At 37.4% G+C, this 12,226-nt stretch overlaps 1 protein-coding gene across 2 annotated transcripts in view; it reads right to left on the minus strand.

The window, feature by feature from the left end:
* Nucleotides 1–12,226, minus strand: part of Tmem232 (transmembrane protein 232) — a 270,950-nt gene that overhangs the window by 110,817 nt on the left and 147,907 nt on the right. For both annotated transcript variants that reach the window (XM_037210170.1, XM_037210169.1), the window contains exon 12: nucleotides 8,841–9,088. In XM_037210170.1, the coding sequence (XP_037066065.1) occupies nucleotides 8,841–9,088 (248 nt within the window). The remainder of the gene's footprint in view (nucleotides 1–8,840; nucleotides 9,089–12,226) is intronic.

Below are 12,226 nucleotides of genomic sequence, written 5' to 3' on the forward strand. Positions count from 1 at the left end.
AGATCCTCTACAGAAACTACAAGTGATCTTAAAACCGAGTCAGTCATCTCTCCAGCTTCTTAAGTGATTATGATAACAGTATATCATTATAATTGTTTTATTATTGTTTTAATATCTTACCATGGTGCCTGACTCATAAATTAATTTATATGAGTATATGCTGGTTAGTTTTTGTCAGTTTGACAGAAACTAGAATTATCTAGAAAGAGAACATCTCAATTGAGGAATTGCCTTCATCGGGCTGGCTGTGAGCATATTTATGGGACCTTTTCTTGATTGATTGATTGATTGATTGATTGATTGATTGATAAGGGCAGGCCTAGGCCATTGTGGGTGTTACTAGCCCTAGGCAAGTGGTCCTAGGTTATATAAGCTGAGAACACCAGTGAGCAGCATTGCTTCAGTTTCTTCCTTTAGGTTCCTGCCTTGACTTCCCTTAATGATGAAGTATGATCTGTAAACCACATAAGCCCCTTCTCCAAAGTTGCTTTGGTTGGTTTTTTTTATCATAGCAACAGAGAGCAAATTAAAACATATATATACATATATGTATAGATACACACATACATATGTAATACAGATGTGCTATGCTATCCAACACTTCACAAATACCTAGCTCTGGGACTGGAGAAAGACTCATTGGTGGTGAGCACCTTCTACTCTTGCAGAAGACATGGATTTAATTCCCAGCACCCATATCACATGATTGGCAACTGCCTGTAACTCCAGTTCCAGGGATTCAATGCCTTCTTCTGTCTTCTTTGGGGTCTTGCACACATGTGGTACACACACATATAGTCAGAAACATACACATAAAATAGTAATGAATAAATTATTTTTAAAATGAATACCTGTTCTATGTTTTGTTTTTGATCAATTTTTAAATTTAATTTTAGTTTTACTAAATTCATCATTTTAACCAAAGACTATATAGTATTAGTATAAAAGGAGATACACAGAGTAACTGGAGAAAATACAGAGCCTAGAGATAAACTCAGGAGTCTATAAACAACTGCTTGATGACAAAGATGCCCAAACACATACTGGAGGAAAGACAGACTCTTGCTGGGAAGACGGCATGCCCATATGAACAGGACTGAAGTCTGACCCTCTGCTCAAAAATAAATAAGAGAGTGAAAGAAATATTGCCCAAACTCTGAAAGCAGTGTAACAAAACCAGAAAAGCACTGTGAGACAAATGGTGTTGGCAATGGTCTTCTAGATTTAACCCCCAAAACACAGGCAACAAAATAGAAATCAGGTGCATTGGAGTTCATCAAGCTTAGGAGCTTTCCCACATCAAGAGAAGTGATCAGAGGTCAGAAGCAGGGAAAATCTGCAGACTATTCACCTGGTAAAGGATTAATGTTCAGAACTACATAAAGGACTCAAAAAAATTTTCACAAAGAAGTAAGCAATCTAATTAAACTGTATAGGTGATCTGAATAGACACTCTGCAGGAGAAGAGACACAAATTGACAACAGGTTTCCAAACATACACGGTGTCATTAGCCATTGGAGAAACTGAAGCAAATCCAGATAAGATGGCATCTTACTCCACTAGATGAGTAAGACATGAAGACAGAGAACACTAAGTGCTGGCAAGGGTGTAGAGAAAAGTGAACTCTTCCACTGTTTGTAGAAATGTGGATAGTACAGCCATGGTGGACAGTGTGGAAGTACTTCAAAAACTTAAAAACAAATGTACTGCCAGTTCCAACTTGATCACTTCTAGATGTGAGTCCGAAATATGAAGTCAGCATACCAATGATGTATCTTCATGGACATATTTGTTGTACTATTCACATTAGCAAAGATATAGAATCAACTCAAGTGCCCATATATGAATGAATGAGGGGCAGGGAATGTGGTCTCTATAGAGTAGAAGATTATTTACCATGAAGAATAAGCTCATTTGCAGGGAAATGGATGAATGGGGAGGATATACTACGTTAAACCGACTTTATTTTATCTAAATGTAGGATGGTGGTGAAGGTAAGGAAACAGAGAGAAAGGGCAAAGGAAAGATGCACAATGGACACCCATGCACACTCAGATAGAAGGAACATGCTTTGATGTTCCTCGGCATGATGGGATGACTACAGTTCATAATCACCTGTGCTATTTTTATGAACATTTAAAAGAGAAGTGCCTCATAACTCCAAACATGAAGGTGTGGCGAAAGAAATGCTGCCTTGGCCTGGCCATCACACTCAGTATGTACAAATACTACAAGTCAATCAAAAGTAAACTAAAATGTGTCTCTTGCCATGTTCTCCATATGAAATAGAAATAAGCAACTTTTTATTTGCAGGATTTTGTTTAGGAACCCAAGAAGTAGAGTCAAGCCCAGAAAATATTAAATAGCATACCAATTCAATCCTTACAACTCTCTTCTTAAACTCTCTATAGATATATCAGGTTTCCCATTGGCTTTGGCAAAAATTGTGGTAATTAGAAAATGCTACTTGCTTGGCATAAATTCCCTTTTAAGGGACCAGAGAGGTTCAGAGCCTACTAAAGATATGCATCCTAATCAACATCATGTTTTCAAAATCAAAAGGCAGAAACTGAAGAGAAACAGAAAGATGGGTTTCATTTATTACGGGTTGAAGACAAGCTTTCTAATAACTGCTCAAGTCTTTGAAGTCAAATGACATTCACTGGAAGGAGAAGACCAAGAGCACAGTGGCCAGGAGTCAAAACATCTGTATTTTAAATCCAAACCCCAGAGTGAAAGACTGTGAACCCTTAAACAAATAACATTTCCCCCAACATATTATTTTTATTGATTATTTGTAATTTTCATATAAAGCACCCCAATCATACTTGCTTCCCACTCTTCCCAGGTCCATCCTCCTACCCTTGTATCCCCCCACAAAAAAAAAAAAACACCAAGTCTAATTGGTGTTGCACATATATTCACTAGGGCTGGATCAAACTTCCAGTGGCCAATCTCTTAAAGAAAACTGAGTCCTTCCACCCATCCCCACCAGAAGCCATCAACTGTGAAGAGCTATACTTTAACATCTTTGTCACAATTTGTGTGTGTGTGTATTTAACATTTGCTCATTTTTGTTTTTTCCTATTTTTTTTTATTCATTTTACATACCAACCACAGATTCCCCTCTCATTCCTCCTCCCACTCCCCACTCCTGCCTTTTCTCCCCACCCCTTATCCCCTCCTCCGGCAGAGTAAGTTCCCCCATAGGGAGACAGCTAAGCCTGGTACATTTAGGTGAGGCAGGACCAAGCCCTTCTCCACTTTGTCAGAGATGAGCAAGGTGTCGGACCATTGGTAATGGGATCCAGAAAGCCAGCTCATGCACCAGGGACAGATGTTGATCCCACTGCCAGGGGCCACTCAAATAGACTCAGCTACATAACTGTCTCCTGTATGCAGAGGGTCTAGTCAGGTCCCATGCAGGTTCCACAGCTGTCACTCTGAAGTTCGTGAGTTCCTTTGAGCTTGGATCAATTATCACTGTAGATTTCCCCATCATGACCTTGACCTCCCCTTGCTCTTCCCTCTCTTCAACTGGACTCTCAGAGCTCAACCTGGTACATGGTTGTGAATCTCTGCATCTGCTTCCACCAGTTACTGGATGAAGGCTCTATGATGACAGTTAGGGTAGTCACCAATCTGATTACCAGGGTAGGCCACACAATTTTTAAGGACTCTCTTCAATGGCTTCCTATCTGGATTGTTTCCTTTTGAGGGGAGAGGGAGTTCACAGAAGCCTTCAATGTCTCTCATTCTCAGTTATGAGTCTGCAGTCATCAATACTACCACAAAAAGAAGCTTCCGTGTTCATAGCGGCCTGAGGCAGCATGGATCATGAACTTCACGTGCTTTCCAGCTGTACAGACCACGAACATCAGCCTGGTCTCTGGACAAATCAGATTTCTAAGCCTCACTGTCCTTGTTGGAGGAAAACACAACCAAGGGAATGCTTAACATGGTGATTTTCTAGTGGAAGCCTCTAGTGTCCAGTGGGAAACAGAATTCATCTTCGATCATCTGGCAGCTGGCTGTCAAGGACTAAAGAAGACTTAAGGGTCTCTTCCTTGGTGAAGGTTCCTCTAAACTTAATTTCCCAAAAGTGTCCATGGCCACCTTTTACCATGGAAAAGGGCATGTCTCAATGGCTCCAGATTCTCAGTTTCTGGCATTTCCAACATCCCTTATGCAGCTGATTCCAAACTTCAGATGGCTTGCAGCTAGCTGGGTAACACATCTGTAATCTCACCACCAGAAAGTGGAAGGGAGAGGATGACGTTAGCTTAAGGCAGTTGAGACCAGCCTTGACCATACAGTGATTGAGAAACTAAGAAAAGTATTTATTTATGCACCCAGAAAAAGGTGTTCATGTTTACCAGAAACTGGAAAAGCAGTGAGGCCATGTTTCTTCCTGAAATCCAAGTCCAGATTCAGCCAACTGCTCTTGCAGAACTCTATAACCTTATCTTTTTTTTTCTCTCTCTCTTTTATAGTGAATTGTCTCCAGTATGGATGAAATGTAGAATTTACCCTTCTACCTTCTCACTATTGGTTAAATGACACTTTGGAGCAGGATGCCTTTATGAAGGAGACTTCAAAGGAGAAATTAGGTTTGCCTTTGATCATTCATCCATTCAAGAAGGTGTGCAACATCTTCATAAATGACCACAGAAGCTGGCAATCTGCATTCACTTGAGTAGGCTGGTCTTCTTGTGAGGGCTAAAGCTATATTTTAAGTTTCAATTACTGTATTTAAGAGATCTATAAAATAAAAATGCCTCTAACCTGTAAGCCCCACTTGCCCAAGGATGGATAATTTCCTGGAATGCTGGGGCAATTGTTCATGTAAGAAAATAAGCCGCATGTTTTCACTTCAGTAAACAAGGTTGGTTGCCCCAACTGCGCAGAGCGTGCTTGACCACAAGAAGGCATGAGGTGCCTCGGTGGAAGGTACGTAGGCAGGAAGTATGTATGTCACGATGTATGCTTGCTTCTGATTGGACAAAGGTGGGAAGTGTGTAGACTTATGGGTTTTGCCTTTATAAGCACCTTGACTAACCTAATACAGTGCCATTCTCTGGGAAACCTGGGTATGAACCTGACCAGTGTCCATTGTCCCAGCCAGTATTAAATAAAGTTTGTTTTAGTTAGACAATTGTAGATTTGGTCTTTCTGTTTGCTGATAAATGAAGTCTTCAAACAAAGCTTTGAGCAACTAAGCATTATTAATGATAAAGTTTTAAGTTACTATTCTCCTACTCTTTTATTTATATGGAAGTTATCATGAATTTTCAGATTCAAGGTGTAAGTAAGCACAGAAAATGTGCATTTTAGAAACTCGGATACAAACAAGTTAAGAAATGAAAGTTTATTTTTTTAACTTAGTTTTTGGGGTTATAAATGTTAAGCCTTAAGGTAAACTTAAGATCCTTTTATTGACAAGGAGAGAAAAGGGAAAAAAATCTGTGCTTTGAAGTGGAAGGGTTATATACCTTGGTTACTGCCTGCAGTTTTTATGAAACAGCACAGAGCCATAATGATATTTTTCCATTTAAAAAAGAACGCTAAAGGGCAAACAGAGCAAGAAATACAAACAATGACATGTTCCACTAACTCAGAAGCACCACCACCCCCAGTTTAATGCATAGAACCAAAATGACCAATTTCCTTTGGAGAAACTACATGAGAAAGAAGTTCTATAAACCATTGAAATAAAAAAAAATATGTGCTTACAAATGCATAAAAGACAAAGATTTTTGAATAATTTATAAGCCAAAACCACAATTCTGTCTTCAATTTTTGTGCTAAAACTAAGAGGGAAAATATCCATTAAGACACTATCCACAGCAAATGATTCTTCATCGTGGAAGCCCCCAGTTTTTCCTTGCAAGTATGTTTCCAGATTTTCACCCTGAAATCAGGGTGCTCTGCTGTGCTAAAGCAAAAGAGAAACGTACTATCCTCTTTATTGTCTGGTCCCAAAGAAACTGAAGACAAATGGCTGAGGTGCCTACTAGCATACCAAAGTACATGCTGGCCCGAGGCCAGGCTCACTCAGTCCCTATGGCTCCTCTCTGCTCTTGACACCCCACCCCCTTCTCCTCAACCTCTCCAGCCCTGAGGCTTCACTACTCTTCCCCCAGCTCTATTCATAACTTGTAATATGTTGTATTTTAGTTTTGTTTCCATCTAAGTGCTAATCTCCATTTTATTTATATTTTGACCCAGCTGTTGCTCAAAAGTGTGTCAATTCCCAAACTTTTAGAAAATTTCAGATACTTGTACTTTGTCTTCTAGATTCACTATGTTGGTGGTGTGGGGGGGGACTTGGTATTTTTTTAATCATCTTATATTTTTTAAAAGATTATTTGTGACCTAACATGATTAACTCAGAAAAGTTTCGATGGGACTTGAAAAGAAATTAAATTATACTATTGTTGGGTGTGGTGTTATTTATGTGTCAGTTGGTTATATTTGATCTAGTATTATTCAAACCCAATTTTTTTTATATTGACCTATCAGATTCTTCTAGTACTGAATGCTGGATATTGAAATGTCTATTATTGTTGTGTTTCTGTCTTTTTCTGTCTTCAGGTTCATCAATATTTGCTTCATATATTTAGAAGTTCTCATGCATTTATAATGGCTAGACTTTTCTCATGGGTTGGTCCTTTTAGTATTTTGCATTTTCTTTGTGTGACAGTTTGCTACTCAATAGATATTCTGCTAGATACATAGATATAGACAGATAGATAGATGATAGATGATAGATAGACAGACAGACAGACAGACAGACAGACAGACAGATAGATAGATAGATAGATAGATAGACAGATAGATGGGTAGACAGATAGATGGGTAGACAGGTAGGTAGGCAGACAGACAGACAGATGAATACCTTTGTTTATTCTTACAGCTTGCGCAGCAGTCCTTTTCTATCCCATCAACGCTACTCAAATAAACAGGCCAAACAGATTTTTACAAATACAACTTATTGGTGTGAAAAAACACAGTCTTAAAGCCAGCATCACAAGTAACATTAAAACAAAGAACAATTGCAAGCAGAAATATGGAGAAAGAAAGGTCCACACCCAGGATGCTAATCTATTTTCAGAGAGATGCTGAAACAATAACCAGGTAAGAGAAAGGAAAGAAGGTAAAAGCACAAAAACTAAGAAAGAAAAATCAGCCTTTGGTACTTGGTAAAACTGTGTAGCTAGAAAAATCAATCTCTCCAGAAATTTACTAAGAGTCTCTGCCAATTAATCTGCACATCACAGCCTGACACACACATGAGTGACAACTATAGAGCCTAAATATGGAGAAAAGATTATATTAAAATCAAGATAGATGAAGCATTTATCAATGAACTTATCAAGAGAAATATATATAAGTTCAAATATTACTAAAGAGCACAAAAGAAAGCAATTTTCAATCCATAATACTATGTGTATTCAGATACTTCCTATTTGTAGAGGCCAGGCAGTATTTTTTAAATAATCAGTAGACATTTAAAAAATCAGCAATATTTTAGTCAAGTAATAAATAAAGATAAATACTTAAGAAAAGTCATTTGCAGTAATGGGAATAAAATGCATAATTAAATTGAAATTTATAGATATATTATCAGCAGCAATTTAGAGCAGCTAAATTTATTCCCTGTGTTCAGAACAGGCTAGAAATAAAAGATTCAGAGCATACAGGAAAATGACCTAAAATAAAGGCCACCAAGAATGACTTCTAAAACATGGAAATGGAATGGCAGATATAATATTAAAATAATCAGGTGTGTAAGGTATCAAAGTTTAAAGTGCAATCTAACAATTATCAGTCTTCTACAAATATCCTGTTCAACTGAAAACTAAAACATCAAAAAAATAATTGTTAAAAAAATTAGTACATGTGAGTTCTCTGTGATATTGTCAAAATAAATAGCAAAAATATATAATATGATGTACTCTTTAAATGAGCTGGGTTGGAGAATGACTATAATCTTCCTGTCTCGAATAAAGCTTTCCAGGAATTTTAACAATGTAAATCATAGTCCATCGTATAAAGCCACAATGGGATTCTTTGTGTTTTTTAATATATCAGAAGAGTAGAAGCAGGGAAAATGTCTAAGTGCATTTATAATAAATAGTTTAAGACCCTGAAGATACCTATCACTGAAGATATGGCAAATACATATTGAAAATTATTTACCTAAATCAACATATCCCAATTCTACACTTTCCTAAGACATTAGAAATTCAAAGACATTTGCAAATGTTTAAAGCATAAACCATAATAATTATCCTTATACTTGCAACTTATCAAATGATTACTGTTTAAGACTCTAAGGCTACATGTATTTAATACACATTAATTATATATATTTATGTATTATATATACATTCAAATATGTCTAAAAATGAAGCCTTAAAACTTTTTTTTTTTTTTTTTTTTTTTTTGGTTTTTAGACAGGGTTTCTCTGTGTAGCTTTGCGCCTTTCCTGGAGCTCACTTGGTAGCCCAGGCTGGCCTCGAACTCACAGAGATCCACCTGGCTCTGCCTCCCGAGTGCTGGGATTAAAGGCGTGCGCCACCAACGCCCGGCCATCTTAAAACTTTTAAACATGGGGTATGATTTTTTTTTTACTTGTATTCTTCCTACACAAGAATTACATTAACACGGATCTACATTATGTGCAACTTTCTTAAGAGCCTCCCCAGGATAAAACACTTAGGTGGCTGTGCCAAGAACTGAAAAGGAGAGACTGTTTAAGTAATATGCCACCTGATTGTAATTTCTATACCTGTGAACTGTCATGAGTTGGAGTAATAAAACACTGTTCACTTACTTTACAACAAAACGTAGAACTCTCTTTTTTGCAGGCTGTTGTGTTTTGACTCTGCGCTTTTTTTGCAGATGGATGTCCGCTGGCTCCTTTGAAGGGTGGTCACAGGCATCAAGAGAGGGGAAGAAGAGCTTGGAGAGGGTATTGGCAACTCTCCACCCAATGTACTTAGAGAAAACTTCTTCTCCTAGGTTCGGTGCGACTTTTGTGCTGTACCTCGTAAAAGGGTCAATGGGGTCATTTAATTCAGCCTGTTGAAAGGAAAAAGGAGGAGTTTGAATATGATTGAATGAGAGAAAAATCTAAGTCATTTAATAAAAGATAAAGAGTACGATCATTTTCTTTGACTAACAGTGCCTTCCCTCTGTTGAATAAGAGTAACCATAGGGCCGGTGAAAGGGTTCAGTGGGTCAAGGTCCTTGACTCCAACCCTGATGACCTGAGTTTGACCCACAGGACCCACATAGTGGAAGGAGAGAACGGACTTCTATAAGCTGTCCTCTGACCTTCACAAACACACCTTTGCACACACACAGTGTGTACAACACACCCACACAAAATAAATAAATGTAATTAAATTAAAATTTTGTAAAAATATTACAAGAAAAACTTTCCAATGAAAAGATTTCCACCAATTTTTTTAAAAAGGAACAAAGCAATATAAAGTAAAAAGAACAATTGTATATTAGTTCACAGGTAATTTTTTAATGTAATGATAAAATTAACATTTTTAAATACGATGCAGTTGACATACAAGAGTTCCATAAACATAAGCACTTGAAGTTTTTAATGAAATTTTCTTTACTCTGCTTGTACCTTAAAATGTCATTAAAGTGAATAAAACATTTCTATAGAATGGATTTTTATTTTTTATTTTATTTTATTTATTTATTTATTTATTTATTTGGTTTTCGAGACAGGGTTTCTCTGTGTGGCTTTGTGCCTTTCCTGGAACTCACTTGGTAGCCCAGGCTGGCCTCAAACTCACAGAGATCCGCCTGGCTCTGCCTCCCGAGTGCTGGGATTAAAGGCATGCACCACCACCGCCTGGCGTAGAATGGATTTTTAAATCAAAAGAAATGTAGAAACAATAGCTTTGCATTTAGCTACAGTTGAAAATGTTTTAGGATTTTTATTGATCATTTTTTATTTTACTTCACAGATGCACAAAACATGAAAATTATTGTGCTGGCTACATTTATGTCAACTTGACACAAACTGTCGTCATCTGAGAGCAGGGAACCTCAACTAACAAATTCCTTCATGACATATGGCTGTAGGCAAGCCTGTAGAGCATTTTCTTAAGGCCATCCCTAGGCTGGTGGTCCTGGGTTCTATAAGAAAGCAGGCTGAGCAAGTCATGAAGAACAAGTCAGTAAGCAGCACCCCTCCATGGCCTCTGTACCAGCTTCTGCCTCCAGGTTCCTGCCCTGTTTGAGTTCCTGTCCTGACTTCCTTCAGAGATGAACAGTGATACAGATGTACAATCAGAATAAACCCTTTCCTCCCCAACTTGCTTTTTGGTCCCAGTGTTTCATTGAAGCAATAGAAACCCCAACTAAGACAACTATGCATATTAATCAGGTATCATGTTATATTTTAAAGAATATAGATTTTAATCAGTGCTGTATGCCAAAACCATGACACAGTGGGAAAATTCTGAAACATTTCAGGAATTCTATTCAAAAGGAGATATTGTTTGAAATCACCAATATATATTCAATACTAAGACTAACTCTAAATACTTTTGAAATATCCAGAGGCTTATTTTCTTTGGCTTGACTCAGTAATAGCAAATAGAGATTTAGTAAAATCTCACATGTTTTATATTTTACAGGTGTGTTCATATTATAAGCTGGGTGCTGTTTATTTTTATGTAGTTTAAATTTTTATTTAATAGTGCTGGTCTTCACGGAGCTCTTTACAAATTTAGATGCCTGAAGTGCCTGTTATAACATTGATAGGGGTGGTTGAGCTGAGCAGACACTTTTGTCAAGAGATTACCTCCCTAGCAAGCATGAGGACTGAGTTTTAACCCCCAGGACCCACGCAAAAAAAAAAAAAAAAAAAAAAAAATCTTTCCTTTGTAATGAACTGCAGTGAATACAGGGACTCCTGGATATTCAAATGTTGAGAATTCCTGACAGTTGAGAGCTCAGCCCTAAAAAGGCCATTTGGATCATCTTCTTGACGGGTCAGGGAACATTGTGAAAGAGAGGGCAGAAAGAATGTAAGAGTTAAAAGCTAAGGAAAGGATCCACAAACTACTAGGTACTGAGCATGACACAGGCATCACATTAATGGTCTTATAGTTTTGGTTGCCTGCATAGACCTGCACAAGACTGGGCGTGTCATTAGTCAGTGATGGATGGGGAGATGTCAGGAATAGGAGGGAAATAGAAGAGCATATGGTTGAGAATAGCCTGAATGTGATGTGTACATATATGAAATTGCCAAAGGAAAAAATCTACAAAAATATTTTTGAAGTTTAAATTTAAAAACTCCCACAAGTCTACTGTACAAATGAGCTATTATGAACATATTGAACTGCTGATCTAAGATTTTATTTCATATATATGTGAGCACAAATAAATATGCTTTGTGTGTTTAAAAAAAGAACAGGAAATTTTGGTTGGAAAGGCAGAGTAACCTCAAAAGATCTATTTACAGCATGGTAAATACAGTTGATAATTGTGTCATATTTTGTTAAAAAATGCTGAGAGGAGATTTTAAGTGGTCTGCAACCAAAATGTTAACCACATGAGGCATGTTAGTTAGCTTGATTTAGTTATTCCACAGTATTTATAAATTTCGATGAGCTGTATTTTACTTAAAAGTATATTCAATTTTACCAACTAAAAAATGAAATTAAGCCAGGCAATGGTGGCATGTGTCTTTAATCCCAGCACTTGGGAGGCAGAGCCAGGCAGATCTCTGTGAGTTCAATGCCAGCCTGGTCTACAAAGTGAGATCCAGGACAGGTACCAAAAACTACACAGAGAAACCCTGTCTTGAAAAAAACAAAAAAAAAAAAAATGAAATGAAATGAAATGTTAATAAGTGACATCATCAAAGCAGGGAATTTTATTGTGCTGTTTCAGAAAAAAAGAACTTTACCAGTAATTCTCATTAAAATATACCCACTCTTAAAGCATTTAAGTCCAATTATGTCTAGATACTGTATCAGCATACAGTTATGTTCATATTATTTATAGCTGAGCTGAATCTGCTGCCTACTAATGATAAATCCTGGACAGAGCATGCAGTCTGAGACAGGAAGTCAAACTGTGTCTGACACACAGTAGCTGCTGTGATGTGAAACACAAGATTCCACAGGGCCGTTGCATCTAGCTTGAATTCCAGAGTGCTAGCACCTAAGCTTTGAACTA

Source organism: Peromyscus leucopus, chromosome 13 (assembly GCF_004664715.2).
Source record: "Peromyscus leucopus breed LL Stock chromosome 13, UCI_PerLeu_2.1, whole genome shotgun sequence".
Lineage (NCBI taxonomy): Eukaryota > Metazoa > Chordata > Mammalia > Rodentia > Cricetidae > Peromyscus > Peromyscus leucopus.